Source organism: Fonsecaea monophora, assembly GCF_001642475.1.
Source record: "Fonsecaea monophora strain CBS 269.37 chromosome Unknown Scaff67, whole genome shotgun sequence".
Taxonomy (NCBI): domain Eukaryota; kingdom Fungi; phylum Ascomycota; class Eurotiomycetes; order Chaetothyriales; family Herpotrichiellaceae; genus Fonsecaea; species Fonsecaea monophora.
In genome coordinates, this window is record NW_019173998.1 from 71,111 (window position 1) to 98,784 (window position 27,674).

At 52.1% G+C, this 27,674-nt stretch overlaps 8 protein-coding genes across 8 annotated transcripts; 5 read left to right on the forward strand and 3 right to left on the reverse strand.

Moving 5' to 3' along the window:
* Positions 1 to 2,207: 2,207 nt before the first annotated feature.
* Positions 2,208 to 3,624, forward strand: AYO21_08071 (hypothetical protein; the record flags this gene model as incomplete). The annotated part of the gene is made up of 5 exons (XM_022658021.1): positions 2,208 to 2,292; positions 2,349 to 2,405; positions 2,461 to 2,577; positions 2,630 to 2,839; positions 2,894 to 3,624. 5 exons carry the CDS (start codon positions 2,208 to 2,210, stop codon positions 3,622 to 3,624), a joined length of 1,200 nt encoding a protein of 399 aa, XP_022509660.1.
* Positions 3,625 to 4,693: 1,069 nt separating this feature from the next.
* On the reverse strand, positions 4,694 to 6,401 carry AYO21_08072 (hypothetical protein; the record flags this gene model as incomplete). Its single annotated transcript, XM_022658022.1, has 5 exons — positions 4,694 to 5,038; positions 5,139 to 5,371; positions 5,579 to 5,735; positions 5,888 to 5,985; positions 6,101 to 6,401. The coding sequence occupies 5 exons, from the start codon at positions 6,399 to 6,401 to the stop codon at positions 4,694 to 4,696; spliced, it is 1,134 nt and encodes a 377-aa protein (XP_022509661.1).
* A 3,007-nt stretch (positions 6,402 to 9,408) lies between these two features.
* On the forward strand, positions 9,409 to 11,286 carry AYO21_08073 (hypothetical protein; the record flags this gene model as incomplete). The annotated part of the gene is made up of 7 exons (XM_022658023.1): positions 9,409 to 9,681; positions 9,734 to 9,997; positions 10,070 to 10,164; positions 10,223 to 10,269; positions 10,330 to 10,519; positions 10,569 to 10,939; positions 11,033 to 11,286. 7 exons carry the CDS (start codon positions 9,409 to 9,411, stop codon positions 11,284 to 11,286), a joined length of 1,494 nt encoding a protein of 497 aa, XP_022509662.1.
* Positions 11,287 to 13,099: 1,813 nt separating this feature from the next.
* AYO21_08074 (hypothetical protein) lies at positions 13,100 to 16,330 on the forward strand (the record flags this gene model as incomplete). Its single annotated transcript, XM_022658024.1, has 4 exons — positions 13,100 to 13,495; positions 13,549 to 14,251; positions 14,842 to 15,446; positions 15,656 to 16,330. 4 exons carry the CDS (start codon positions 13,100 to 13,102, stop codon positions 16,328 to 16,330), a joined length of 2,379 nt encoding a protein of 792 aa, XP_022509663.1.
* A 1,427-nt stretch (positions 16,331 to 17,757) lies between these two features.
* AYO21_08075 (hypothetical protein) lies at positions 17,758 to 19,433 on the reverse strand (the record flags this gene model as incomplete). The annotated part of the gene is made up of 2 exons (XM_022658025.1): positions 17,758 to 18,704; positions 18,755 to 19,433. 2 exons carry the CDS (start codon positions 19,431 to 19,433, stop codon positions 17,758 to 17,760), a joined length of 1,626 nt encoding a protein of 541 aa, XP_022509664.1.
* A 1,198-nt stretch (positions 19,434 to 20,631) lies between these two features.
* Positions 20,632 to 21,337, forward strand: AYO21_08076 (hypothetical protein; the record flags this gene model as incomplete). The annotated part of the gene is made up of 2 exons (XM_022658026.1): positions 20,632 to 20,884; positions 20,934 to 21,337. The coding sequence occupies 2 exons, from the start codon at positions 20,632 to 20,634 to the stop codon at positions 21,335 to 21,337; spliced, it is 657 nt and encodes a 218-aa protein (XP_022509665.1).
* A 2,114-nt stretch (positions 21,338 to 23,451) lies between these two features.
* Positions 23,452 to 24,485, forward strand: AYO21_08077 (high osmolarity signaling protein sho1; the record flags this gene model as incomplete). Its single annotated transcript, XM_022658027.1, has 4 exons — positions 23,452 to 23,538; positions 23,591 to 23,746; positions 23,795 to 23,917; positions 23,982 to 24,485. 4 exons carry the CDS (start codon positions 23,452 to 23,454, stop codon positions 24,483 to 24,485), a joined length of 870 nt encoding a protein of 289 aa, XP_022509666.1.
* A 1,602-nt stretch (positions 24,486 to 26,087) lies between these two features.
* Positions 26,088 to 26,981, reverse strand: AYO21_08078 (hypothetical protein; the record flags this gene model as incomplete). Its single annotated transcript, XM_022658028.1, has 2 exons — positions 26,088 to 26,777; positions 26,832 to 26,981. The coding sequence occupies 2 exons, from the start codon at positions 26,979 to 26,981 to the stop codon at positions 26,088 to 26,090; spliced, it is 840 nt and encodes a 279-aa protein (XP_022509667.1).
* Positions 26,982 to 27,674: the final 693 nt, after the last annotated feature.

The following is a 27,674-nucleotide window of genomic DNA, read 5'->3' on the forward strand; positions in this document are numbered from 1 at the left end:
GAAACCTCAATGATTTGTGGAACCATCCGAAATTTGAGGACTAGACCCAAGTTACCAATCTGACCGAATCACGCGTAGGAGCCAGGGTTTCTCAGATTCGAGGAGCTCTTGGACTGGACCGATCAGGTGTCTGGGGAGATGCCTGTGCGCTCTCCTCTGCACAACGAACTAAAAAGGACGGCTGCATGAGATGGCTGTTGGTTCTCTGGTGGTTTGCTGCAGCCGATGCGTGACGAACATGCGTTTGATGGTAATCTTCAGCGTTTGTCTATGCCATTTCTGGAGAATGAGCGCCCTCCACGACCTCGTGGACCATGTGACGAACAAAGGAGTGGCATGGCAATAGCCTGTTGTTAGGGTTCTCGAAAGCACCAGTGGGACAAGTTACCAGTGGACCGGAAGACTCGGATTGGTAGATGCAGAACATGCAGAGCCCTTGGAACCGTTAAGGCCATTGACAGTGAAAGATGCGCCCGGCCTGGGACGGGAACGACAACTGTCACTTGCATTGGTCTCCATTGGCACCAATGGGTTGAGATTGTGGTTGCAGCCTTTGCGTCATAGGATCTTCGTCCTGGTTCTCTTGCAAGATGTCTAGTAGTTTGGCAACACCCTCTTTGCACTCAACCTGTACCCATAGTGAACATCGGACTCATCGCAGTAGTCGGCGGCCGGCAGGGAAATTGACCAAAGCAAATATTGCTTCAAAATGTCCCCCACCTACGCAAGAACAACAATTTACTGGCCATTCCAGAGGTCTCCACCACGGAGAGACAATTTGCTTCGACAAGCGTTCGACGATGGAATACTCATGAAAACGACCCTGGCTCGGCTTCGACTTCTTTTCCTCATCTAGATCCGCCTGGAATGCTCGTGGGAGGGCCGATCTCGAGGGGGGTCCTGAGGCTGGTAGAGCTCGCCAATTATCATTATTCATTTTGCTTCTCAGAACTCCTGGAACTTGTAGGCGTTCGACGTGTGGAGAGGTTTTCTGGGTCTGGCATTGCCGATGACCCGGCGACACAGATTTAGCCGGTCATCGTTAGCTCGTGGGTAGTGATGGTCGATGATGACCCGCCTGCGGCTCGGTGTTCGCTGAGCTATTCTCTAGCACAAAAGATGAGGAAGGATGAGGAGGAAGAGCGACTCCCGGCAGGAGAAGGAGAAGAGCGAGGGAGATGACGAGAGATAAAAGAGCGAGTAGGAATATGCTCGTAATTGCAGTTCAGGAGAAGGACTCTGAGCTGGCCGGGAGGTACAAAGTCTTGGGATTGGGATGCCACGGATGTCTCCCTCCCAGTAGGTACTCGGTACTTGGGTATCTATGCACTGAGTGCGCGGTGCTCTCAGTACTCCCCAGTTCTCCCCCCACATTTTTTGATTGTACCTAGGCAAGTAGTTTTAGGTGGTCTTGAAGCCTACAGGTAGTAGTAGCTCGTGGTCATGAGGGGGCTTTTTTTTGCCTTCGACAGGCCCTGCGAATTTCCCTGTCGGAAAAAGTCGTCCTGATCCTGAACTTGCAGAAACATTTTTTTTTAACCCTCATCTCCATCTTTCTCCGCCTGCGCTTCCTTTTCCTTTTGTCCCCCCTATCCTCCCCCGTTCCTTATATCTCTTTTTGTGTCGCCTGCCGCCTCCCGCTGCAGTGCGGGCTTTCCGTTCACGATCAGTCTTCCTCTCGCGCGGTACTCGTTTCTGTCAAACTGCCACCTGCGATCTGCGAGAATCCGAGCTCGGCTCCTGGTTGATCTGTAAGTCGCCTCACATTCTCTCCAGTCGCCTTCCATTCCCGTGGCCACCCCCGGGGCAATTCGACCGATCCTACAGAAGCCATCATTGGCTCGAGTTGGGCGAACCGATCCCTCGAGAAAAATGAACTCTCTCCCCACCCACATCCTCGCACCAAACCCAGCGTACCAGAATTTCCCCCCAAAACCAAAGAACCGGACGGACCACACACATACACCACATGTCCAACCCCTCTTCCCTCCAAACCCGCAGGTTTTCTCTCTTTCGATCTCTAGCCAGTCGCATCCAGCCTGATCATTGTCCATTTGTCTGCAACTTCTAATCGACTCATCTATTCTATAGCTCGTCGTCGCCTTATAAGAATAAATACCCTCTCGTCACGGTCGACTATATAATCTCGGTTGGAGGATCGCCCGAGTCTCTGCTGCAAAGAGGGGTCGGATAGAAAATTGAGAGACATGTCGTTCTCATACGAACCTCAAGGATGGCAGGCGCCTGTTCGGCAGCCTTCGTGGGAACAACCGCCTCCACCATCAAGATCAGGTGCGTGATTCCGCCTCTTACAAAGACATTGCTTGAACCTGACAATTCCATCACAGGCGCCAGTTCCACCTCTCAACGCGAGGATGGCAACGCCTTTGCCATTCAATTCGAAGGTGCGATGATTGCCACTAGGAGCTGTCACTTGAAGGGACTGACGTGAGAAACCAGAGGTTGATAGGGCGATGGACAATCTTCTCAAAAGTGGCAAATTTTACGGCGGCGGCGGCGGTGGTGGTGGACAACGCCCAATGCCAGGCGGCCCGATGCGCCCAGGGGTGGACTATGGTATGTGCTCTCAGTATTTTGCGCACAGTAGATGAGAACTCATCCTATGCAGGTCCCCGAATGCACGGAGGCCGCCATCCTGTTGGCGACTTTGACCCCTCGCGTCCACACCCGGGCTCGAATCTCCAGAACTTTTATGCCGCGCAAAGGCATCAAGGCCGTCACAGCGATGCCGATCAAATGATGCAAGCTAAAAGGAGGATGGCAGCGCAGCGCGAGCGTGAGCTTCGCAACTATCACCAAGAACAGCAATACAATCGGAGTGAGCATCGCCTTCCCGGCCGTGCAACAGGGCACCACACTGAGACTGGAACAGGTCTACTGGCAGAAATGTCGTCCAACAAATCCGATCGTTCAATGAGCCCTAGCACATTGAGTGAGGAAGGCCGCCGGGAGCTGATTGCTCGTCAACATCGCGCGTTGTACGGCGGTGATCCCGCGGCTTTTGTGGGACAAGTGCCGTTTTCCACCGAGGACACCAACCGAGATCAAGGGGGGGCGGTCTCGGGCAATGCACCCGGGGCTCCTCGTGGCCCTTCTCCTCGCACCTCTGATCCTTTTGGCGGGCCAGGTCAGGCCTCGCAAGGTGACTCCGGTTCTCAGGGCCCGTCCGCAGGTGCGGAAGCTTCTCGTGCTGAAAAGGCAACATCTCCATCCGCGCAATCTTCGGGTTTCGGTACGTTTGATGGTTCCATTCAAGCTTCTGGCAAGGTGCCCACGCCACCGACTGGTGAAGAGCCATCGCACTCACGGCAGATTTCCAAATCCACCACGGCCCCCGTCAGTGGCGGCATGGGGCCAATTGGCAGCCGTCCCAATGTGCAACAGGCACCTAACCAATCGATCAACAAGCGCACGACGTCCCCTCTGCCTTCTTCTTTGGGATACGGGTTCGGCTCTAATGAACAAAATGCTGATCGCGCAGGATCGGCCAACTCGAACTCGAATGCGCAGAAAGAGTCATCGAATTCCGGAATAGGTGCTTGGGGGACAGGCAGCGGAGTTTGGGGGTCCAACAAGATCGGTACAACCTCAGTTTGGGGTTAAATGACTTATGAAGACTACGACCTGGACATGACATGTTTTGTATGCGCGGAGTTGTGTTGCTCTTTGAAGCATATCTTCGGTGTACAGGGCATTGCATAGGTGGGAGTGCTTGTGGTTCGTTATGCACGTCGGGGTCTTCATGATGCTTCCACATAGCGTGCTCAGGGGAAGGGGATCCTTTTGCAGCGGTCTTTCAGTCGTTTAGCGTGTGGTCATGGTGCCTCAGCTATGATTGTGAGGTGACGGGGAGGAATGGAGATCTGGGCAACATGTCGATTATCCAAAAATCAAGGAGGGAATCTTACGGGTATTGGGCTGGTCTTCGGAGTCATTGACAATGGCATCGAAGCATGATGGGTGGCAATGGAGACAAAGAAATGGGTTTCTTTGGTTCGCGGCCGTGGGAGGGGTTTGCAGCACTTTCAACGGGGCAGTTGTTCGATGTGCTCTTCAGAGGAACATGGTTGGTGTCGACATTCCCCTCTTGAAAGCATGGCGTTGAGGAAAGGGGGCTGGTTGGTGAGACGGTGATCCTCTTTTCCAAGAGCAAGAATCGAGGGGGGTGTTTTTCTTTTTTCTATCGACATCTGGACTCGGGTTATGGAGGGATCTGCATATGGAGGTTGTTCTTAACCATCGCGTAATCGTCGCTGCTCTTGGATATTTGTTTGTTTTTGGTCTGGTATATTTGGTCTGGCTTTGGATTTGGGAAAGGTCAAAACTGCGCATTTACTACCCTGGAAAAGGAGGACCGAGTTGCAAAGGAGTCTCTTGAGGAGAAAAGGGAACGAACCCAGCAGAACCAGTGTTGATGGTATTCATATAAGGAGTGATATTGGCGGATGAATATGGCTACCGAGAGTCTGGAGGCAGTCGACTCCTTGTCATCCCTTTTTTTTCCCGATCAATTGTTCTGTCTGGTTTATGTCTTGTGTCTTTCCGTGGTCCTCGTGCTGTCATGGTTCTATCATTGGTTTGGCACATTCAGCTCGTCGTCGATTCTCTCTGCCTCAATCTCCTTGTCCTGGTGGCCTTCACCCGTCGCAACCCAGTCCGCAACACCTGGTTCTCAATGCCACTCGACCGCCTGACCCTTCTGGCTACTCAGGCGCACCAGCTCGATTAGCCGGATACCGTCGCGCGACTGCTCGGGCTTGACGGCGATGTCGGCCTGGCCGCGCACGGCGTCCCTCAGGTTCTTGTAGAAGCCCAGCCAGTGGCCCGGGACGGTCGGGTAGCGGCCCACGAACAGCTTGAAGTCCGGCTCGTAGATCTGGTGCGCGTGGTCGAAGGCGTGCTCGCCCTTGGTCGTCAGCAGGCCGTACAGGTGCGGTGGTTCATGGCCGAAGTTCGGGTCCGTCGCCGGCATGGACGGCGTCGAGAGGATCTGTTCTTCTTGGATGCATGTGCCGTGCTTTCCCCGTGAAGAGAGATGTTAGATGACATGTAACAGGAGAGGGAGAGATGGAAGAAGGAGAAAGATATGGGGAGGACAGAGGAAAAGAGAGAATTACCTTGACAAACGACCCTTTCGTGCCCCGGACAAAGTACTTCAGCTGGTCCTTCATCGTCGACACCACCATCGTCTTCACCGTCACCAGCAGCTCCTGCTGCGGTCCGTCGTACTGCAGGATCGCCGTGAAGCTGTCCTCGATCTCGCTGTCGATGCCGCGGAGCACGCGCAGGAACCCCGTCACCGACTTGGGCCGCCCGAAGAGCAGCAGGGCTTGGTCGAGCGTGTGGCTTCCTGGCAGAGAGGAACACCGCGTCGTTAGAATGGTTACACGAACAACGATCAATCTTGAATCCAGCTCTTGGGTGGCGCACAACCACCCTTTTCCCTGAACTGGGGGACGGCGGGAGTTGGCGGGGGCGCACATGGCGCCCAAAAGAAAGGTTGTGGGTGTGTTATGAAGTGAGTAAACGAGAAGAGGGGGAAGAGAAAATCATATACCTAGGCCAAAAGTCATGCCATCCCCCGGCGAGTACTCCTTCTTATTCATGCCTCGCATCCAAAACGGAAAGTCGACGTCGTAGTGGATCTCGCATTCTTTGATGGTCCCAAAGGCGTCTTTGTCGAGCAGGTGGCGGAGAGTGAGGAAGTCGTTGTCCTAGAGAAACGAGAAAGCCCGTTGGTATCTGGTGCGGAAGATTCCATCCTATGCGCCTCTGGCCAGAGAGGGCGGGTATATGGAGAGAAGATACCACGTCGTTGAATGTGATACAAGGACGACTGGGCTATCCATGCAAATGATTCACTTACCCATCTTCGATTTTGGAAAACTGTCAAGATCTTGCCAGTCTTCTTTGCCAGAGAGATGAGGTGGTCGGCCTCTTCTGTCGTCCGGGTGAAAGGCTTTTCTACAACAACTGTTTTCACAATATCCCCAAAGGATGTTTAGAACCTCTCTCGTGTGTGGGATCAAAAGTCCCATAGGGACAGTCTTGGGGGAGAATGTGGGAGAGAAACGCATACCGTGCTTCCCAGCGTTCAGGGCCTTCTCGGCATACTCTGCATGCGTATCCTGCTTGCTGCACACAATCACCACGTCGATGTCCTTGTCGGCGAAGAAGTCGTCTGCGCTGCGATAGTGCTTGACACTGGGATAGTCGACCGTGCAATGGGAGCCGGGTTCTGCGGTCTTGGGATCCTTTGGCGCCTCAGTTCGTTGGAAGAAGGCGACCACCTTGAAGTCCGGGCACACGTTGATGAACGGCAGATGGAAGCATTTGGCGGAGAAGCCATAGCCTATGACGCCGAGACGAATTGGCTCCATTGATGTTGTCAAGATTGAATACTTACAGTATATCGATCGGATGTCACAGTTGTCGTGTCAGACACAAACCTTGAGATATGTCCAGTCTGATCGTATTCGTTTTGAGGCAAAGACAATATTATCAGGGCACTCAAGATGCAGCTGGGTGTTTTAGTCCCTCGTTCACTCTTCTCGGCCCATAATCGCCTGATGTCGTGTATGTACGCTCTGTATTCCGTACGCGATCCGGCTAAATGCAGCCAGTAATTCAGCCGCTCGGAGAGACACCGTGGGGTGACGATTTGGAGTGTTCGTTCACAAGGACAAGTCGTCCTCGGTATCTCTGCCGACCCGGGCCCGGGTTAGCGCGCAGTTCTTTTACTCCAGGTACGAAGGACCTGTAGACGCTAGGCAGATCGATCGAGGCTTTCTAGATCTGCGTTCACATCTGTAAAAGTGTTAGAAGTCCTCTTGAGGTGTTCTCGCACGCTGCGGATGCAGAGTCTCCATTGCGATGAGATGCCGGCGAAAGTGGCAACGAAGCACACAGGCTTTCCTTGTTCACAAAAAGCGGCTACCATATCGAAGCAGCAATGCAGTGGCACCAACTCTGGGAGAGCGACACGTTCATTTCCAGTAATTGCATTCGATATTCTCAACAGACAGTACATTCTTTGGAGGCTTGGGCCGCTGCGTACAGCATAAGGTAGAATGTTTGATGGATTTTTGGAGACGGGTCATGGTCGGCGTGTCAGTATAGCTACCAGTCTTCATGTACAGGTAGGGATTTATCTTTGTGCTGTTAGCAAAGGAGGGACCAGAAAAAGTAGTCATGGAAGAACGTCGAATTCCTGGCACAGAATTCGAGGGAAGTCCTGGAATATCCAACATGTTCGCTCTGGACGATGGTGTAGTACGCCCTGCTCCTATCAAGTGGATCTCTATCTCGAGATGTCCATGCTTTTGTTGACTGATAACTGTTGAGACATGCAGATGTACAACCTTGGCAAGATTGTGTAAAAGTGATCGGTGAGTTGTAGATTGAACCAAGTTTGCAGTCAACGCAATGCGCGAGAGCAACAGCAAAGCAAGACAGCACTTCATCGGTGTAAGGCATCAAAGAATTCCTCCTTCAACGCGTGGATATGATGCAGGGGAATCAACAAACCATACCTGACATTCAGCTGAGGCGAAAAAGTCAATGGACACTGGATGGTGGCTGAGTTGAGGGTGGCATGACATTTCTGCCCGGCGCAGAATCTATAGGCCGATGCCGGGTCGTCTGAGCCAGGGTACTGGTATGTCACAGACCATGTCTTGCCATGACCTTGACATGGATCATGCATGTTGGCTTCTGGAAGGGAGAAGAAGACCGGACGCAGGGAGACATGTGCAGTATTCCTTCAGGCGATGCGATGGAAGCCGCGGTTCATCCTCCTTGTGGCTCGTGAATGCATTCTCGGATTGCTGTCCTTGTCAGCCCTGATAGGTCCCTGGAGGGCGACATCTGGGGATAGACCCGACTCAACAGTTTTCCGTCACCTGTGATAGGATGCGAGTGTTGTGGATACGAGCGCTCGGCTTCATCTGAGGAAAGCCTCCAAGCCCAATGACATGTGAACGATTCACACCAGTTTTCCAGGGACCGAAGGCTTTGAATCTCCAGGAATGATAAGCTGATATCGCTGGGGCACCATGCCTGAAAGGGCGGACCGGGAAAAGGGCCACGAAGCGCGCTCTCCGAGTGGTTGCACTCGTGTCGTAATGTAAAGGGAGACACGAGAATCCCAAACCGATATCTGACCACCTCCCCGTGTCGAGGCAAAACATCTTAAGATCCAGAAGTTCTAGAATGTCGTGTTCGGACGGGAGGATTTTCCCATTCTATTTCTTGGGCACTGCTTGGCCGCCAGCCTCTTACGATGGCTTGAATGGCTACTGGATGCAGTCCAAGAATCCCTGGCCAAGACCAGAGGAAGAATCCCATTCCGCTCTTGGCGCTCTGGCTTGGCATGGCCGCTAGGGATCTTGATCTCTTGGCGCTCGGGTCCACCGTTACATTTCCTCTTCTACCAAGATATGCTTTCTACTGTCTTTTCACCCGTGCCAGCCTGATTAAGCACATGCTCCGTGCATGGCACACGTTTGCCTAGATCTTAGAAAGCACATTTGCAATTGCCATATTCTGCCTTCCCCTTGACCGATCATCTGAAGGTGCATGTACTTGCAGCAAAAATACACACTGAGTGACCTCATTGGGTCTCGAAACTTATCTGTGCATGCGGGAGCATTTCCGCATCAGACGTGGGTGCCACCGACTCAGGGGCTTGTGCCAACTCTGTCACTCCTGCTCCCGCCTCTGCCTTGCCTGCAGAACCTGTTCCCATCAATCTTCTCCGGACCCAACCTGGATAACTCGAGCAATCCTCCTCGTGCCAAGCACAGCCACATCATTCGGCAGTACCTGACGGCATCCTGGACTGGAGAGATTGTCCTATTACATCGTTGATTGTATGCTTTTGGTGTTGTACAGTCGATCCCGCCATGCCATCATTCCGTATGGTGGTGACGACTTGGACACAGAGGCCCGGTATGCCCAGACAGTCCTTTCTGAATCATCCCTTTTGTCCGAACAGACGAGATTGGCAACGGTGATAGAGGCTGGTCAAAACGTTGAGGGGTGAGCTCATCTAAATGCCGTGGCGAAAACGGACGGGACATATGGTGAGTGGACCTGGGGAGAGAGCCTGGAGCAATGCGGAGCAAGGCCAGTTACACGGGGAAGTGGACAATCGCCCTCTCTTCTGTCCCTCCCTCATCAGCGGTGCGTGCTCCCATCGGGCGTCTATATATTGTCCGCTGTGACCCAGCCGACTGTTCAACTTCCTACGTGACTTCCCATCTCCTTGTGCTCTCTGGTTGTTTCCTACGACACTTTAGTCTGTGATTGCTGTTACACAGATCCAGGTGGCCGGTACATCTCTCTTCTCCTACGAGACATCTCCCATTATCCACATCAGAAGACAAGATGGGTACCAAACAGGTTGAGATCCCCATCGAGAGCCCCGACAGCAAGGATGTCGGAGCAAAGATTGAGATGTTGGAATCAGCATCCTCGAGCTCCCAGGACTTGGGCTTCGATGTCAAGGCCACCAAGAAGCTGATCAGGAAGATTGACTGGACGCTTCTCCCATTCCTCTCGCTCCTCTATCTTCTCAGCTTCCTCGACCGCACCAACATTGGAAACGCCCGACTGGCCGGTCTCGAGGAGGACCTTGGAATGTCTGGCTTAGACTATAATGTATACTCAAACCTGCCCCCGGCATATGTTATCATGCTCACAATGGTTATAGGTGGCCCTGTCTATCTTCTTTCCTTTCTACGTCCTCGTCGAGCCACTCTCCAATCTCATGATGAAGCGGACACGGCCTTCAATTTGGATTCCATCTATCATGGTTGCATGGGGAGTCTGCACAACTCTCATGGGTTTTGTTGAGAACTTTCCCGGACTTCTCGCAGCTCGTGCTGCTTTGGGAATTGCAGAAGGTGGTCTATTTCCCGGCGTGACCTTCTACATCACCATGTGGTACAAGCGCCATGAATGTGGTCTCAGGATGGTGAGTACTGGCCGCAGCTACTTCACTGCCTACACTCCGCTGTATTGCTTTGTCTGACCGCCACATCTACAGGCTATCTTCTTCTCTGCAGCCACGGCCGCGGGTGCTTTTGGTGGTCTCTTGGCACGTGGCATCATCGAAATGGATGGAGTCGGTGGGAAGGCTGGGTAGGTTGGGCCTCAAAACACATGCTGTGAGTTGCGAAAATGGCTTACAAGAATGCAGGTGGTCCTGGATCTTCATCCTCGAGGGCCTTTTGACTCTTGCTGTTGGTGAGTACCAAGCTTTTAAATGGTAATCGAACAGGACGTAAGCTAATGTGTCCGTATCAGCCATCGTTGCATTCTGGACCATGAACGACTATCCTTCCACTGCAAAGTTCCTTGCTCCGGAGGAACGACACGAAGTATCTCGACGCCTAGAGCGAGATCGTAGCTCCCTTGCCGATGAGTTCAACATGAAATATTGCTGGGATGCTCTCAAGGATTGGAAGATCTGGGTTCACATGTTTATTACCATTGGGTAAGCCGCACATTGCAGGTCTAATCTACGCCAACTGACCGGACTCTAGCATCTATACTCCTCTGTACTCGGTCTCGCTCTTCCTGCCAACAATTGTCAAGACATTGAACTACACGAACGAGACTGCACAGCTCATGACAGTTCCGCCATACATTGTCGCCTGCTTCTGCTGCATCACCGGAGGTTATGCTGCCGACAGGCTCAAGACGCGCGGGCTTTTCATGATCGGGTTCAACTTCACAGCGTTGATCGGCCTCATCATGCTTATTTCATCCCAGAATCCTCACGTCAAATACGCTGGGTGCTTTTTCTTCGTGGCGGGAATTTATCCTAATGTTCCCCAAGGTGTTGCCTGGAACGGCAATAATATTGGTGGTTCTCTCAAGAGAGCAGTGGGCATTGCGATGCATGTGGGCTTTGGTAAGTTTTTGCCCCCTTTTGGAGAGTCCGAAGGCGATAAATATCCCCCCCCCCCTGGAATTCAAACATGACTCTGACGCTGCGTCCTCCTAGGCAACCTCGGTGGCGCCATCGCCGGATTCATCTACCTCAGTTCCGACTCCCCCAAGTTCATCAAGGGCCACGCCATCTTGATCGGCATGCTCACCATGAGCACGTGCCTGCAGGTCTTCATGACCATTTACCTGCGGCGTGAAAACGCCCGCCGAGACCGCGAGTATAAACCCCTCGAGCAGTACACCGAGATGGACAAGTTCGCTGAGAGGGAGAAGGGCGATAACGCCACCTTCTTCCGTTACACCGTTTGAGTTGATTGATTGATTGATGTTCGGGCGATATTTTCAAGTGTTGGAATTCATGCACAGACAGCATGGCTGATTGAGTTTAGATAAGAGGGGACGAAAATACCCTGGGCGGGCGCAGAATAGATAGCCCCCCGTGTAAGACGGGCCTTTTTCCAGGATTCCAATTCGTGAAAGAATAGCACATGGCATTTGACCCTTCTTTTCCCTTTGGTGCTCGACACTTTGTTCCATACAAAGGGCTGGCTTCGCTCAAAAGGCGGTGCGCCGTGCTTGCGCAGGACACGTCCGAGGGAGAAGATACAATTGGACGAATAATTCATCGATCAACTTAATCGCGGCCAGGAGCGCAGTACGTGGGACACTTATATCTGAACCGCAGCGGCACTTGCGCCTGACATTTCCAGACGCACACTATTGAACGGATGGGAGGCTCAAGACATCAAAGTCAACCGGGTCTATTTGGTATCGTGCATGGATTCACGGACTCCTGGCGTCGCTGCAGCAGCAAAAATGATGTAAGAACGAGGCGGCTGAGAATAGCGGTGAGATCTCCAAAGTCGTTAGACAGTGTCCTCATTTCGGTGCGAGAGAGGGCCCCATGCTTCGACAGTATTGCGAACGTGGTATGGTCTTTCACGGACAGATGGGATGAACATCAACGCAAACCACGGGAAACATCACGAAGGGGATGATATCAGAGGCGCTGTTAGCTTGGGAAAAGTTGGAAGATAAAGGCAAAGTGATAATTATGGTGCCAAAGTTCCTGTTAATACGACATGCATGGTTCCTTACTTCCTGCTGCCAAAGTCATGGTCTCGGGAGTCGGTGTATCAGCTCGGTGAGGCTGAGGAGGATGCAACCAGGGAGAAAGGGGGGGAAGGGAAGAAAGGGGTTGGTTGGTATTACCAGATAAGGATCTATAAGCGAGAAGCTTGGCATGAAAAAGCTTAAACACACAAACTCAGAGCGCTTCCACGTGATTGGCAAAACCCCACTTTCCTGAGTGGCTGTGCCGTTACAAACTTCGCATCACCATCTTCCTCAATCCCACGAATAATGTATGCCAAAGGGCCTCACTCGAAACATGACCTCAGACTCGCCGCTGGCCACTCACGTTACAGCAGATACTCCAAAATAGCCCCTACCATTCCGCAAACATGCTAAGCGCGAACTACTTTTGATTCCTCGGGCCCATCCAACGCCTTACTTGGCAACACTTGCAGTGCGTGAAGGCGGGTAATCAGCGAAGTTCTCACACACTCTTTCTTTTCCATAGCGCCACATCGTTACCTTTTCCCTTTCTGAACGCTGACTAGAACGGTGTACAGGGACGTTGCAAGACGCAGAGACTTTCCGACGATACCACAGTAGCCAAATCCGCCCAAAGTATCGCCTGCAGCTCGGCTCACTGCTCGTCTAGCGCAATTCCCATGCGCCAAACGACCATCTTGCCCCTCTGCAGGTTCAAACGATCCACCCCCTGAACCTCGTGCGCCAGCCAGTCGAGGAACAGAGCCTCGCAGTTCGCGCGACGCAAACTCCCTCAGTTCCAACCCCTGCCTCTGGCCTATATTATCACTGTCAATCGCCCTCCTACACCATGGCGACTCATTATCGCATTCCAGAAAAAGAGCCTTTGCTCGCCGCTCATTCCAGGCGCCCCCAGCAGGGAGGTGAATCCTCTTCTCACACTCATTTAGAGAAACAGTCGGGTCCGCCATCTTTTCCACAGTCTACTCCTTTACGTTCTCATCGCCGGGGCAAAGACAATCATTTGTTTTCACTTTCGTTGCAAACTCAGATTTTACTCGGAATCATGGTCGCCATTCCCACGTATCTCTTGGCCTCGTCGGCCGTGTCCAGCCTGGGGCCGCTGACCCCTCGTAATTCGGTTATACGATCACCGGACCCATCGCCACAGTCATCTTCGTCAACTCTATTGTCGGACCCTGATTCTTCGAGTCCTTTCGCCTCTATCCTGGGACCTCACATCTCATCCAATTTCCCTGACCCTGCTATCATTTATGTTGACGGCGTGTCGTATGCTTTTGCGACCAATAACCGGGCCGCGCCGCCGGATCTGGTCCACGTTCAGGTGGCCACGTCAACGGACAATCAGACCTGGACACTGCTCGATCATCATGACGCTCTTCCCGCTTTAGGGTCATGGGAGACAGGCGCTGGTGTTTGGGCTCCGGATGTGGTTCAATTGGTGAGCAGCGTGGAACTTGTCATTCAGGATTCAAAGTCTAATATTCGAGGCAGGATGATGGATCATTTGTCCTCTACTATTCGGATAATGTCGTCTGGTCCCCTGCACATCACTGTGTGGGTGCAGCAACTTCTCAGCATGTTCTGGGACCCTATGTCCCACTTAACACTCCTTTCGCTTGCCCGGACGTCAACGCACTCGGTGGGGCTATCGATCCCGACGGCTTCCTCGATGAGTCTACCAACAAGCGATATGTCGTCTACAAAGTCGATGGAAACTCTATTGGCCACGGCGGCTCCTGTGGCAACAGCGTTGAACCCATAGTCCCAACACCTCTCATGCTCCAGGAAGTCGGCCCTGACGGCATCACTCTTATTGGAGATGCTGTTCAGATTCTAGATCGCGACGAGCTTGACGGCCCATTGATCGAGGCGCCGGCACTTCATCGTTCCGACGAAGGAATCTACTTCTTGTTCTTCAGTAGCAACTGCTTTACGACACCTAAATACGACGTCTCTTATGCTACTGCGACGAACATTTGGGGCCCTTACACGAAATCAAGCCGTCCATTGCTTGTTACTAGCGATGCAGACCTCACTGGACCTGGTGGAATGGACATCATCAAGGGCGGCAATATGATTCTCTTCCATGGTCATATGACCATCAATAACGACCCCACGATCAAGAAAGAGGCAGAGACCCTTGCAGCCTCAAAGAACACCACGATCAATAAAGTGAACCTGCCTTTAGTCCGAGGTATGTGGTCTGGCACCACAACCTTCCAAGGCACAGACGTCTTACTATCGTGATCATTGGGCCACCACTATTTCTATATACTTTCCTATATTACGTCTGTTTGGTCATTCTGTTGCAGCGTTCAAGCGAAACTTGTTTTTGTGTCTATGGAACATATACCCTTTGAGGTGGCATCCTGGTTTGAGCTTGATGAAGCAAGCGTGCGCACATCAAGGTTTTTATATGAGGAACGAGATCAAATTTAGAGCATAGAAGCTGGAGAATATGTAACATTACCTAACACTTGACATGAATTATAGAATCACTCATGATTTGCATACTCGTTTTATGGCATGTCCGGCTAGAGCACCCTGTATCCTCTAAGACGTTTACGGTTAGAGGACAATGGAGACTAACAACTAAAAGAGGCAAGTTCGCCGATGCCAATCCAAAGCTGGCTCCCGTAATTTTCATGCTCCGTATATTTTCGACTGCGCTGCTGGTACTTGAGTAACATCAATTCCACGTCTTTTCTTTTCTTGTGGACATATCGCGTTGTGTCTACAGCGACGCTTTGCGCGTCTCCAATGGTCTCCTTACCGAATCCTTAGTCTACACTGCCCACACAATTCGCGGCAATATGCCTCCCCGAATATCTCCCACCGCAGTCTCTCGAACCTTTCCGACGACTCCCACAATCCACACTCATTGCAAATCATGCTTCCAGCGAGCCTTTTCCTCAACCCCTTCGCAGTCCCAGACTAAACTCCGAGAGCAATTCTGGCTATGGCTCCGCGGACCCGGAGAGAACTTCCGCCACCCCCTTCCGGGGTCGACGAATTACCTGTCTGCATACGACAAGAGAGGAAACCTCATTCGCGGCAGAGGCCAAGAGCCGTCAGGAGAGTCCGTAAAGGAAAAGAGCCCGGACGATGCCGTGACGTCCGACGAAGAAGCTCTCGAAGCAGCTGTTGCGGAACATGAGCAGGAATACAAGCTCCCTAAAGAGTCTCTGGATGATCTAAGGCCGTTTCCCTGGAACAAGAATTTTGTGAGCCAGAGTATTCTGTCCGAGGATCTCAGAAACGAGATCTGGGAACGAGTGCAACGACAGGGCAAGTCGGTGAGGCAGGTTTCGATGGAGATGGGCGTGGATATGAGAAGGGTAGCCGCAGTGGTGAGGCTGGTAGAGGTCGAAAGGAGGATGAGGACAGAGGTAAGCACATCTTTCGCCTTCACTTGCGCTTCTCGACGGCCTTCCTGTGATGAACAACCAGATCGATTAGTCTTCCAGACTTCCAAGCATGGTGATCTACAAACCAAATTACAACTCTCTGAATTTGCAAAGGCACAAACACAGCACAGTACTCCTTCGTTTTCCTTTCTGAAGATCAAAGCTGACGTTTTGTTTCTGTTGCCTTCCAGGGCAAACCTCTCGCTATCCCGTACGCTCGTGCCGTCCACGGTATGGTCCCGCTCACGACTCTCAACCCAACGACGCGCTTGCCCCACGAGCCTCATGAGTCTATCAATGATTTAGAACAGCATCCCCTCACCTTTCCACAAATCTTCTATCCAGCCTCGGAGTCACGTGCCTTCAACCGTACCGATGCAGGAAGAGTGTTTAGTGGTGCACCACGACTTACCGACGAGCGAGAGAACGCCATCAATGAAGGGGTCCACGAGGCGTGGCGGGATTCCAAACCCGAGATCATTGGCCGACCGGGCCATACACGCACAGTGTTGAAACCAGCAGACTCGCGCATTCCACATCCGCATTTGATCGCATTTGAGAAGGACAAACTGAACCGCTCGCTCACGCCACTCGAGAGACGCGCGCGCCATCGTGAGCGCCTGCAGAAGGATGAAGAGAGACGGCGAGCTTTGAAGGAAAAGCTGCAGGAGGAGGAGGAAAGCAAGAAGACGAGGATTGACGTGGGCAGGTGGCAGTTTGTGGTCACAGAAGTGCAGAGTACCCGACAAGGAACCGGTCTGGATGGCCGGGGCTCTGGTAAGGGCGCGGTGGGCCAAAGATACGGTGTGCCCAGCCAGGAGAGGAAGAAGGGCCAAGTCAAGATTCCTGTCAAAGTGGACGTGTAGGTCTGGAGACGAAGTTGAGGGACATTGAGCGGACACCAGATCCAAACTCCAGACAATGAGTGCGTGGACAGTCATGGAGCAAGGTCTGAAAAGCGACATTCTTATGTTGCTGAGAAACCCCCTGGTCCAGATCGAGGTTGACATTGAGCGATGTCTACAGGACAGGTCGGGATATTACCCTGTGCACGCGCCGTCCCGATCCTCGTGGTCACGTCTCTTTGGTTTCCTCACTGGTCAAGAGGTGATTGTGTCTATGACTGACTGTGCATGGCATACCAATCTATCTATCTATCACACAGCCAACACCCGAGGTCCTCGCCCAGACGTTTGCGATGGATTAGGTATATGTATATTATGCCGTGGCGTGGAGCGTGGAGCATTGTCCGCCAGTCCGGCCCGGCCCATCCTCGTTTCGAGGCTCGACCGGCCGAGATCGATCCGCCGCGGTAGATTCTTTATCTGTATAGTACAAAACAAATCATTTCAATATCAGTCGATCGATCGATACTTATCTAAGGGTGTATGTGTGTAGGTATTGAACGTACCTAGATAGATGCCTACCACATACTCTATGTACAGCATATGGAACTGAGCATCAATTCAAGTAAAGTGGTTAACCTGACTGACTTGTTTGAACCCTTGGGGTTTCTTTTCCTTCTTCTCATTGTTCTTCAATTCATTCCATTACATGTTGCATTACGAGGTATATCTTTGCATTCATGGAAGAAAACGTCACAAAAGTCGTGTGCGCGCAATAAAGCGTGTGCGGTGGCAAGGCGTGATTCATCAAATCCCCCCCCCCCCCTCTCCCTCCCAAAAGGCTTGGTAGGACGACATGTGTTTACCACCCTGGGTATGTAATATGTGGTTGGTATGTCTGTCCCTTTGTGAATTGGGTCGTTGTTCATTCTGACCCGTTCCTTTCCCTTGTGTTTCAGCCTGTCCCGTCCCGTCCTATCCCATTCCACCCCAGCCTGTCCGACCCAGTCCTGTCCTGGTCTAGGTATGGGTAATCCAATCAATCCTGTGCGGACGAAAGCTCAAACCTTCACACAAACTCCTGTTCGCCTACCGCGGCGGCGGTATGAGTGTGCATAACCCGTAGACGGCTTCCTCTGTTGGCAGATGCTGGATGTGCGCCGTGTTCTGTTAGATGCTGGAGACGTGTTCCCAAGGCGTCATTTCTCATGGACACCTGCCATTCTGTGTCAATCTTGCTCCGATGATTCTTGGACCGCAATGTGAGATTGCCAATGGCGTCTTTGTTATCAAGCCAAATGTTGCAACAATCGGGTGTCGTGGCCTTAGAGTCTGTTCCCCTTGAAGCATTGCTAGAAACAACCGAACATGAAAGTCTCTGACCTTCTCGGTAACACGACTCCCAAGTCAAATGTCCGTCACGGACCTTGATCGCAATGTGGCTGTTGCTACACCTCATCCATATCCAGCTTCTCACTCATCCCGCCGGACCTCGAACCGCGACTGCTCGGTTTCGCAAGCAGCTTCTTCTTGGTGAGCTTCCCGCAAAGTACCGCCATGATGCTCGGCAACGGGTCTCTCGCCTCTGGCAACACTAGCAACAAAAACACAATTGCCACCCCGGCGGTCGCAGGCAAAAGCCCGTAAAAATAGTGTGCTCCAGGGGCAAAGTCGTGTGGTAGGCTAAATATTGCACATGACAGTGCAAAGGGAGCGTAGATGAGGGCGATGATAGTCAGGTAACGGGAGTAGTCTGCTTGCCGCTGAGATTCAATCTCTATTGAGCGGAGCGAGGATGTATCTTGGCATTGGGAGACGGCAAGGATGTGCTGCATTTTCGAGTCGCACTCGGCTCTATAGTGGTGCAGATCAATCAAGAGACTGCGGTAGTCTTCATTCAACTCCGAGTCTGAGGAGAGATAGGTCTTTATCCGCGTCATGATGGGTTTGTACCTGCTGAGCATCGAGTCGAGCGAAATCACCTTGTCAAGAATTCTCTTGGTCTTTGTGGGATCGACTGTGAGGGCTGTGGAAATTAAGTGACTCTCCAGTGTTGACCGAATGTAGTCGAAGAAGTTGGTGTATTCGCTAGCTGCAATTTGGAATGCTGGCCGCATAATATGGATCAGGTTTTGCTCGGCTGGATTGAGGAGCCCATCCCGGGCCATAATCTGCCAATGCCGGCACAAATCGTCAAAAGGGTTGGGGCACATTGGCCTAGCACCACATGCGCGATAGTCGTGATCGTTCCTGTTCAATGGTGGCTTTTGCTCACGGAAGTCAAGATAGCCCCCTTGGTAACCAGCAACTTCAAGACGTTGACTGGGAGAGTAGGCACCGTATGGTTCTGCTCCGAGGGTGAAGAAGGAGATTGGCGGGTCAACAAGCACAACGCCTTAGATATACTTAGCACAGATTTCGACGAGAAACAGGAGGAAGACTTACATATCCATGGATCCAGAGTCTTCTTCATGTAAAACGAGATCTTTCGACGAGCCACAGCGACCTTCTGCCTTCCGTGTTTCGAACAAACTTCCACTCGTCTGTGATAGTTTCCCTTGCAGTAGAGCTTCTCGATATCGACATCCTTTCCACAATTCGTCGTCATGAACGTACATGGGTATTCGATCGTAAAAAAGTTCTTCTGGTGCTTGAGGTTTTGTGATGCCAACGGAGATCCTGTGTGCCCATCTCCCGCGCCGCCAGTCGCCGAGTCACTAATATGTGATGCGAAAAATGCAGGCTCAATGTTGAGGAGGCTGCCGAGGGTGTCTACCATCTCCGGGTTGATATTGTTGACCATAATGATCCGCCCCTGAGCAGCTCGTCCTTGAGAACCAGAAGCTGGCGATGTAGGTGGCGTTTCAGGCGTCCTTCTCGTCCATTCCTTCAGCAGTACTCTGAGTTTCGATGTGTCTGTAAGATCCGACGTTCTGAAACTCGACGTGCCAAATTCCAGGAGAATAGCTGTTGCTCGCTGAGGCCGCTGCATCGTCGGCATTCGGCTGGCCTGGACACCCCATTGGAGAAACTCGTCAAGCCCAGCAAGATTATGAAATCCATGGCTACGGAGGAAGCACACATAGTCTGTGAACGTCCAACGGTTTGGATCCGGTGGTGCCATCGTACATGTGGCACAGCCTTGCACTCGATGGACAGAAGTCATCACATTGAAAAGCTGCTTGCCTTCTGGGTTAGAAGCGAACACAAGGTGTGAAGGGGCCGGATTGCTGGGGAGTCGAGGTGATGGGAGAAACAAAGACTCCAGAAGAGCTACCAAGAACTTGAGATGCAAAAGCCGGCTGGCCCGGTTGTAGCGTACGGACGGAAGTCAAAACTGGTTCAAGATGGACAGCTGCATGGAGTTGAACGTGAAATGTAGACGGCTGGGGAGCATGGAGGCCACACCCTTGAGTGTCCCAGGTTGATGATTGGCTAGCCTTGAAGAGGATTCGCTTAGGAAATCCCATTATCACTGGGACGACCTCCTGCGACCGACAATAAAGTTCTGGCGCCATTGAACAACGAGCTTGTCTCGGGAACTCGTGGTGCTATACATTGAAGCTGTGGGTTCAAGCCATTATCTGCAGTTCGATGGGTGACGCCACGATCGTCTCAGCTATTCACGCTCAAGCACCTCGTACATTCTTGTTTTTTGTGCCGAAGTTCCTCTGGGCTCTAGGAGCACCCTTACTGGCTATAGGTAGTAGGTAGGTCAGGCCGTCGACACGAGTAAGCCCGTCGCAAGGAATAGTTGGCCACTATTGGCGAAAGAACCTGGCAAGCAGCTTTCCTGCCACCTGCATGGAATGGGCGATGCGAGGCTAGCTTAAGCGGGAGGTGGACGGCGCTGACGAACAAATCACGGAGGTGGAAAGGGACAAGCTGTGGAGAAGGATGGCGCGAGAAGCTTGCTGGGTGGTCCGAACTCCCAGCCACCCAAGACGCTGTTCCAGATAGATTGAATTCTGCTGTGAGACAGTCATGCGCCAGGATGTACGAATCGACTGATTGTGGACTTCACATGATGCCCATTATAGTAAGAATGGCCTTGTCATGACAGGGAGCAGGGATGCGATGAGTAACAATAGGTACGAGATTGATGAATGCTGTAGGTGAGGTTGGGAGCCGTGGGAGCCTAAGAGCTGGTGGATGGCACGTGCGCAGAGTGTATGCCAAGCCTATTTGCTGGGTTTGCCCTTGGATTGTTTGTGGTATTGGTCATGTTTGTCTAGTTTGTTAGTTTATTCTGCGCCGTAGTCACTGTCGTCTTCCACCCCAACAACGCATCAAACCATCTCAAGATCTGAGACTCTCCGAAAATGGCGAGCAATGTACAAGACCCAGAAGCCGCGGCTAGGGGCACGCTTGCTCTGCTGGAAACTCGACTCCATCGACTGGAGTTTCTCCTAAGCGGTGCCAGCAATGATGATGGGATTCCCCCTCCAACCACAGCACCATCCTCCGGTAGCGAGACATTACGGGCCCAGCTGGATGCTCTCGACGCTGCACTGGCTAAGTTGAAGAAGCTCCCGGGCACACCTGGGTCAGTCGTACGGGATATTGAGCGACTATGTAGGTGACAGAGTTCAAGGACGGGGCATGCGCTGACCAAGCCCCCAAGCATCCCAGCACCCTGATTTATTTGCCGTAATGGCAACTACAACGCCCAAGTCTGAGGACATTAGCACGCTTGCCTCGATCGTTCTCGCCCATGCCACCCTATATCCCGAGACCGCGTCCAGACTCTCATCACTACAAACATTGCAGATTCCGCCTGCAGATCAAAGTTCGAAGCTGCTGTCACTGGCGCCTCGACTTGAACAGCTCCGTCAAGAGGAGCACCATATCCAAGAGGAAGTGCGAGAGCTGCGAGAGCGCAGTGCTAGATGCCTGGAATGGTGGGTTAAGATTGGAGTGGTCGGGATCGGAGACATGTGGGAAGATTGGGAGAGAAGGATCGCCGAGGTGGAGAGGAATCTCATCCGCGAGGAGCGACGCGCAAAGGAGCAGCAAGGATATCTGTGAGTGCGCGAAGAATGACAAAAGCTGGAACATGCAACACCATCCAGAGCCTTGTGTGATCACTGGTGCCTGAAACGGACTTCTTGAACCCGAATCATGTCCAGGTGACAACGGAATATCATGCAGTCATCTGACGACAACATGATAAGTTGTCGTCATGATAACCAGAACAGGATTTACACGTAAGGCGATGTGGCAAGGCCAGGGTTCGCTCCAGGATTTTCAACATCTCGGTGGTGGCATAACAGCCAGCACGAGTCCATGCGAGACAGGTTTGGTGCTCGACTCCTCCTCCTCCTTCTCCCCACAAAGATCGACACGAGGAAGTCCGCATGAGCAAAGTCCATGCTTATCACGAGTCTTTTCATCGTGCTTTGTCTCGAATCGGATCGGTTTGCCGTCTGTCTGAAAGGTAGAAAGCGAGTGTGCAGTCAACATCCTCATATGAGTGATCGCACTTCAAGTGTGGCTGAAGGATCGCTTACAAGCCTCTGTCGCCCCGAGACTAATTGCACCATGGGAATTGCGGGAGCGTGCATGTGGCGGTGCCAGGACCATCCATGTGGAGCCACTAGGATTGGTCGAGAACGATGGATCAGCGGCTGTCAGGGGTAGAGGCATGTCTCGTCCAATCGCCCAGTCTAGCGGGTCAGGGACCGAGGACCCAGTCGTGCCAGTTTCATTTCGACAAAAATGTGAGCGGAATAGACGACACCCGAGTCTCAGGGCCTGGTAAGCCATGGGGTTTGCCAGGGCGAAAAAGGGAATGCGTGGGACATGGTGTCAGAAGTGGTGCAAAAGTCCATCAGCAATAGCGTACATCAACCAAGCGAGCCACGGGAAAAATGCAAATTGGTCGATAATACCTACTAGTTAGAGATTATTCAATCTTGGGCCAAATTGAGAAATTGAGAGGTTGCGTGCCACAAAGCGCTTGCATGAAGCGCGTGGCGTGTGCGACCCGGACAATGCAAAGTGGCCAACCGGCTGCGACGTGCCATTGATCCAGCGTCCGACGAAGAGGTTGAGGCTAGAAGAGTGGCGTCTATTAGCACTCGGTGCGATTGAACAAATAGAGGCCCTTACAAGTCTTGGGGGATTGCCAGTCGTAGACGCCACAGGAGCAGGGATGATAAGGAGGAATCTGGCGCAGGATGCGGGTTCGCAGGGAGAAAAATTGTAAATCTCGAGGCAGAAGGACCAGAGACTGAATGTGGTTCGATCGACGCAGGGGTGGAGATTCGGGGCTGAGTGGGTTTTAACCGCAAGTGAAACGTGTTGCAGTTGCAGGGCTCCTGACTCTTAACTGGGGGGGAATTGGGCGTGCCTGGCTCTTGCCGGGTCTAACGGTCCCCATACGGTATAGGCGGCTTGCCGCGAGAAGGGAGCCCCCAAGAGAGAAAGGGAGGGGGGAATTGGCTGGCTTTGGGACACCCCGGGGAGCCAGGGAGCCTCTCTGCTTCTCCCTCCCGAACTCGATTCCTCACTCTTCAAACCACGACGACCATTTCTTCAACCACCAAAACATCCACCTCTCCGTCCTCGACCATCCTTTTACCACCCACGCTCGTTCAGGCAACAACTTTCAATCATCCTCGAAACTTCTTCCAAAACACCTTTTGTTCCTTTCTCACGTTATTTCATTCTTTGTCGATCGTTACCCTCCCCTTTTGCCGACTACACGCCATTGTGACCCTGCCTAACCACTCGTCCTGTATTCTTTTCTTAGCCACCAGTCACAAGATATTCGCCTCCCACCTTCTGTCGATTGATCGGCGACTGTGGTTGTTTGCCTCTCATAGCCTCGATTGTTCCTTTATCCGACACACGCCATCGCAGACCAACGAGTTTTGCGAGACATACAACATACCGCACACGCCCGCACGCACGCGATCTCAAGTGCACGGCCGTCCTGTGCTTGGATCAATCCTCAACCCAGCCTGCGCCTGGACTTTTGACCTCACTCACAAGTCCACCCCTCTGTTAGCCACTCTTGACGATTTCATCCGCCTCGACTCGGTTGCACTGGCCTCCCCGATCTGAAAAGCACTGCTATCTTTTGATCCTTCATGCCCCCATACGGATCACTACACTCTCCTTCATTAAAGAAAAACAACATGTTGGAAGCTCGAAGAGGAGGTCGAATTGATTTTGGCTACATTGTTGGCGATCCTTTTGCGTTGGCTACGATCTCCATTGGTTTGGTAAGAGACTCGCGCGACTTGTGCGAGACCTTGGTGCTGATTTCATTGCCAGCTTGCTTGGTTGATTGCGTTTATCGGATCCATCATCGCCAATATCCAAGACCCTTTCCCCAAATATGCCTGGTGGACGGTTGCATACATGCTGTGCTGTATTGTCGGCATTACGATAGTCTTTGCTACAAACTCCACAAGCACATACAGCCTCGCGGTATGGATCCCCAATAACCGTTAAACCAAATTTCCTAACAACGTGTAGATTGTTGGATACCTCGCGGCAGGACTTGTCATGACAACATCTGCAGTCAATTCTCTCGTCTACCAGCCACAGGGCGCCATGGAAGCCGCTGCTGCTGGCCACATTTTGCTCTCTATGGTTGCGGTGAGTCAATGGCTTCCCAAAACCTTGTATCTTTGCCTTATCGCGGTCGACTGACTCTGTCCAGATCATTTGGATTTTCTACTTCGGTTCAACCCCTGCGGCAGCCCATCGCGAGTTCATTGACCAATTTGCCCTGCACAAAGAACGCCAGTCCTTCCGAGGACCCCCACAAAGTATGACCAATGTTTATGATCGCCCACAGACAACTGCTTCTGCTCAACCTCCTCAAATGTACACATCGGCGCAACTGAGCGGTTTTGAGACATCTTCTCCTGTTTCAGGCTACCCAGGTGGACCTGCAGGAGCAGCGGCCCGGGCCTCTGCACAACCGGCAGTCAACACCAGCGGCGCCCCCGCCCCAGTTCAAGAAGTCAGCCCACCCACCGAATATCCATACCGCGCCAAAGCCATCTACAGTTATGAGGCCAATCCAGACGATGCGAATGAGATCAGCTTCAGCAAACACGAGATTCTGGAGGTGTCTGATGTAAGCGGCCGGTGGTGGCAGGCCAAGAAAGAAAATGGCGAAACGGGTATCGCACCGAGCAACTACTTGATCCTATTATGAGACCAGAAACACCGAGGTTGAAAAGGTTCTCGGGAGAGCTTGTCGCTATGAATGATGGCCGGTTACCATCAAGGTTCCCGCAATCACACTAATGACCGGATTTGATGACATTGTATCCTTTTCTTTCCTGCACATGACTTCCTGGATTCTATGGAGCTTACAGCGTGCGACTTCGACGCGGCATTGGTGCGCACCACACGGAACGCCAGTTTGTGCGAGCTCGATACCTTCCCCGGATTAGACAGGCCTGAGACAAAAGCAGCTATTGGAATCTACGGGTTGGCAATACGAGTTTTTTTGTGATTTGTTCTTTGTCAACTGGGCGACGAAACGGATGGTATGGATATGCCCGCGAGGGCTTGTACAGGCGTCATGGCGCAAACCCGGAAGGTGGTGAAGTGGTTTGAGCGACTCTGGGCTCTGCCAACTGTGGGAATTGGGACCAGGATTTGGCCTGGAATACCCCGACATTTCATTTCTTCCCGGTCTGTCAGGGCCAGAACGACGATCCAACACGGCAGGCCTCTTGTTCACGGCCAGAATTGATTTTTTGGAGCATACCATGTGTCGACACTTGGCTTGGGTGGGGTGGTACGTGACTGAAGAGCTTGGGTTTCTGAAGTTTGACGAATCGCGAGACTGCAGATTTTTGCAATGGACAAAAAACGAAACGAATCGTGATTGAACTATTTTGTTTTTCACAGGACAGAATCGACATTTTGAGCAACGAGACGAGCAGCGAACATCAGATCAGATAGCCCGAGAAGAAATAACAGAGGATTCCAAGATGGTTAGACGGTGCTGTCTTTTGCAGTCGTGTCTTTTTCGTTGTTGCTTGCCGTTGTGCTACACGACTCGATCCCAAACCGTAAGGCAAGGTTACGAATACTCTATTTTGGAGCATGGTAGTGCATCCTGGAGCGAGAGCACATCTGCCTCCCTCATACGGAGTTCCGGTCGCCCAGTGGTCTATACCCGTAACCCCGGTACTGGTACTGGTACTGGTTTTGGGACCCATACCCGTGCCCGTGCTCGGCGACGGTGGTACCTTGCATGTATCAATGGCACTAGGTAGTAAGTTACATTTACTAGATACTCCCCAGTTACCTCGCAGTAGTGGCCGGTAGTGTCTTGCTGCAAGGTTTCGTCATCACAAATACTCGGGGGTGTCGGTGCATTGTTTGCTGTGCTTGTACCTCGTTCGTACATTCGAAACCCTTCTCTACAGAACCCAATTACGAGCAGGGTGATGCCACGCGGTATAACCCTAGACTCTGGAACAGTGTACGAGTAGGAAGGGGTACCGAGTATAGGAGCTTGCGTCATTGTATATATCTGAAACGGGGGGGTTGCCTCTTCGCTCCAACCCAGTCAGTGGCATCATAACTGTTTTCTTCCAAATCTAGTCTATTCAGGATTCCAAATGATCCCAGACATTCCAAACCCTCCTGATAAACCGAAACAAGAGGGAGGGGAAACGCTCGAACGCTTCATCCGTCATAAATTACAAGGACCACCAAATCTCTGCTTCACCACCGTCCCAAGGTTCATGTTTATCTTGAGCACAGAAAAAGGAGAAGCAACATAAGCCAATGAGATTCGTTATCGCCCAGTCATCATAGGTTGGCTCTGACCATTGTATGCCCCCGGGTTATAACTCGTGTTGTAGTCATGGATACCCAAGCCAGAATGGTTCAATGGGCTGGTGGGCTGCGCAGCAGGCATCTGTGCGAGGTCGTTGTCGTGATCGCTCTGGCGAATCGGTGCATACGAATCGTCGAGCGAAGGTTTCTGGTATTCATACTCCTGCCTGCCGCCCATACCAGGATGCTCGTCGAAATCTTCGTCATCGGTCCGCATATTACTTGAGAAATCATCCTGCGTTTGTGCAGAGAAGTCGTTCTTGCCTCCAGAAGCGGGGAGGTTCTGAGGCATCATCCCCGTCCTCTTGAACGTCATAACAGCTCGGAAGGAGATAATGGCCGTGGCGATGAACAGCAACATTTCAAACACACCGAATACGATGATTGCTTCGGACAGCTTGCACCGCCCGGGGCTGCCATACTTGAAGTTATCGCACCCTTTAGCATCCTTGTCTGTACTCTTTCCTTTGCCCTTTCCCGAGGAGACATAGCTGGCGACGGCAATCCAGGCACTGAGCCAGAAGATGACAGCAACAGAGTCTAGAGCGGCGAAGGCATAGACGTTAGAGAAGCGGCGGGCGCGGGACCACATAGGGACCATTACGAGGTAAATGAGGATGGGAATCGTGAGCCAACACTGTACGTAGCTCTGTATCAGTCTGGTCCTTTCTCATGCGGAGTGGGAAGTGGACGGCAGACTCACCAAGCCAAAGTACCAGCCGACCCGGCCATCCGTCGTGCCAGGTCTGGTCAGTAAGGCGATTGTCAGGACCCAGGCAAGGAAGAGAATGGCGCCCTGGCCCATGTGAATGTAGTTTTTGATCTGCCCGAATTGGTCTAATTGGAGCCTCATTTTTGCTGGAGGTGCCGAGACTTGAAGGTGTCGGAAAGAGATATTTCGAGGAGAGAATATCGAAAGACCCTCTGATAGTCTGCAACTCGGGAAGAATTAACGGTGAGGCTGGCGCAGTGCTGAAACCGGGTTGCCTGGTTGTGTTACTCTGCAGTCGAGGCAAAGATAAATCGTCAGGCGGAAAGGACCGTTATTCGTAGGACGAAGGACAGGGACGTTGCTCAATAGGGAAGGAAGGACCAGCAATCGACAGATATACAAATGGCAAAGGACTACTATACAAAACTACAAAAGGAGTGACAATGGTGGTACAGATGAGGTGAAGAGGCAGCGAGCGGCTGTGGGAAAACACGGGGCAAGGAGCAGCTGAGAGCCTGAGACGCGAAAAGTTGGGGGCGCAGCGCCATTGTGGCGTTGAAGCCTGAGTGCCTATCACTCACTCTATCTATCTAACTACTGGTAAGGCTGGAGGCTCATCAGGGCGCTTCATTATTATTCTTTAGCCTCCTGCAGCCTGTATATCACTTCTCAACATATAAGGTTGAGACTGGGCACTGCATCACTGCAGCTTCTGCCTTCCCTGGCCTCCCACCAAGATTGACAGGGTTCCCTCAAGAAAAAAGGGCAGCGTATTCGGCTTCATTTCGTATGATCACTCCAAGTGGGAACTATTCCAGCTCCATGGCCCGAGCA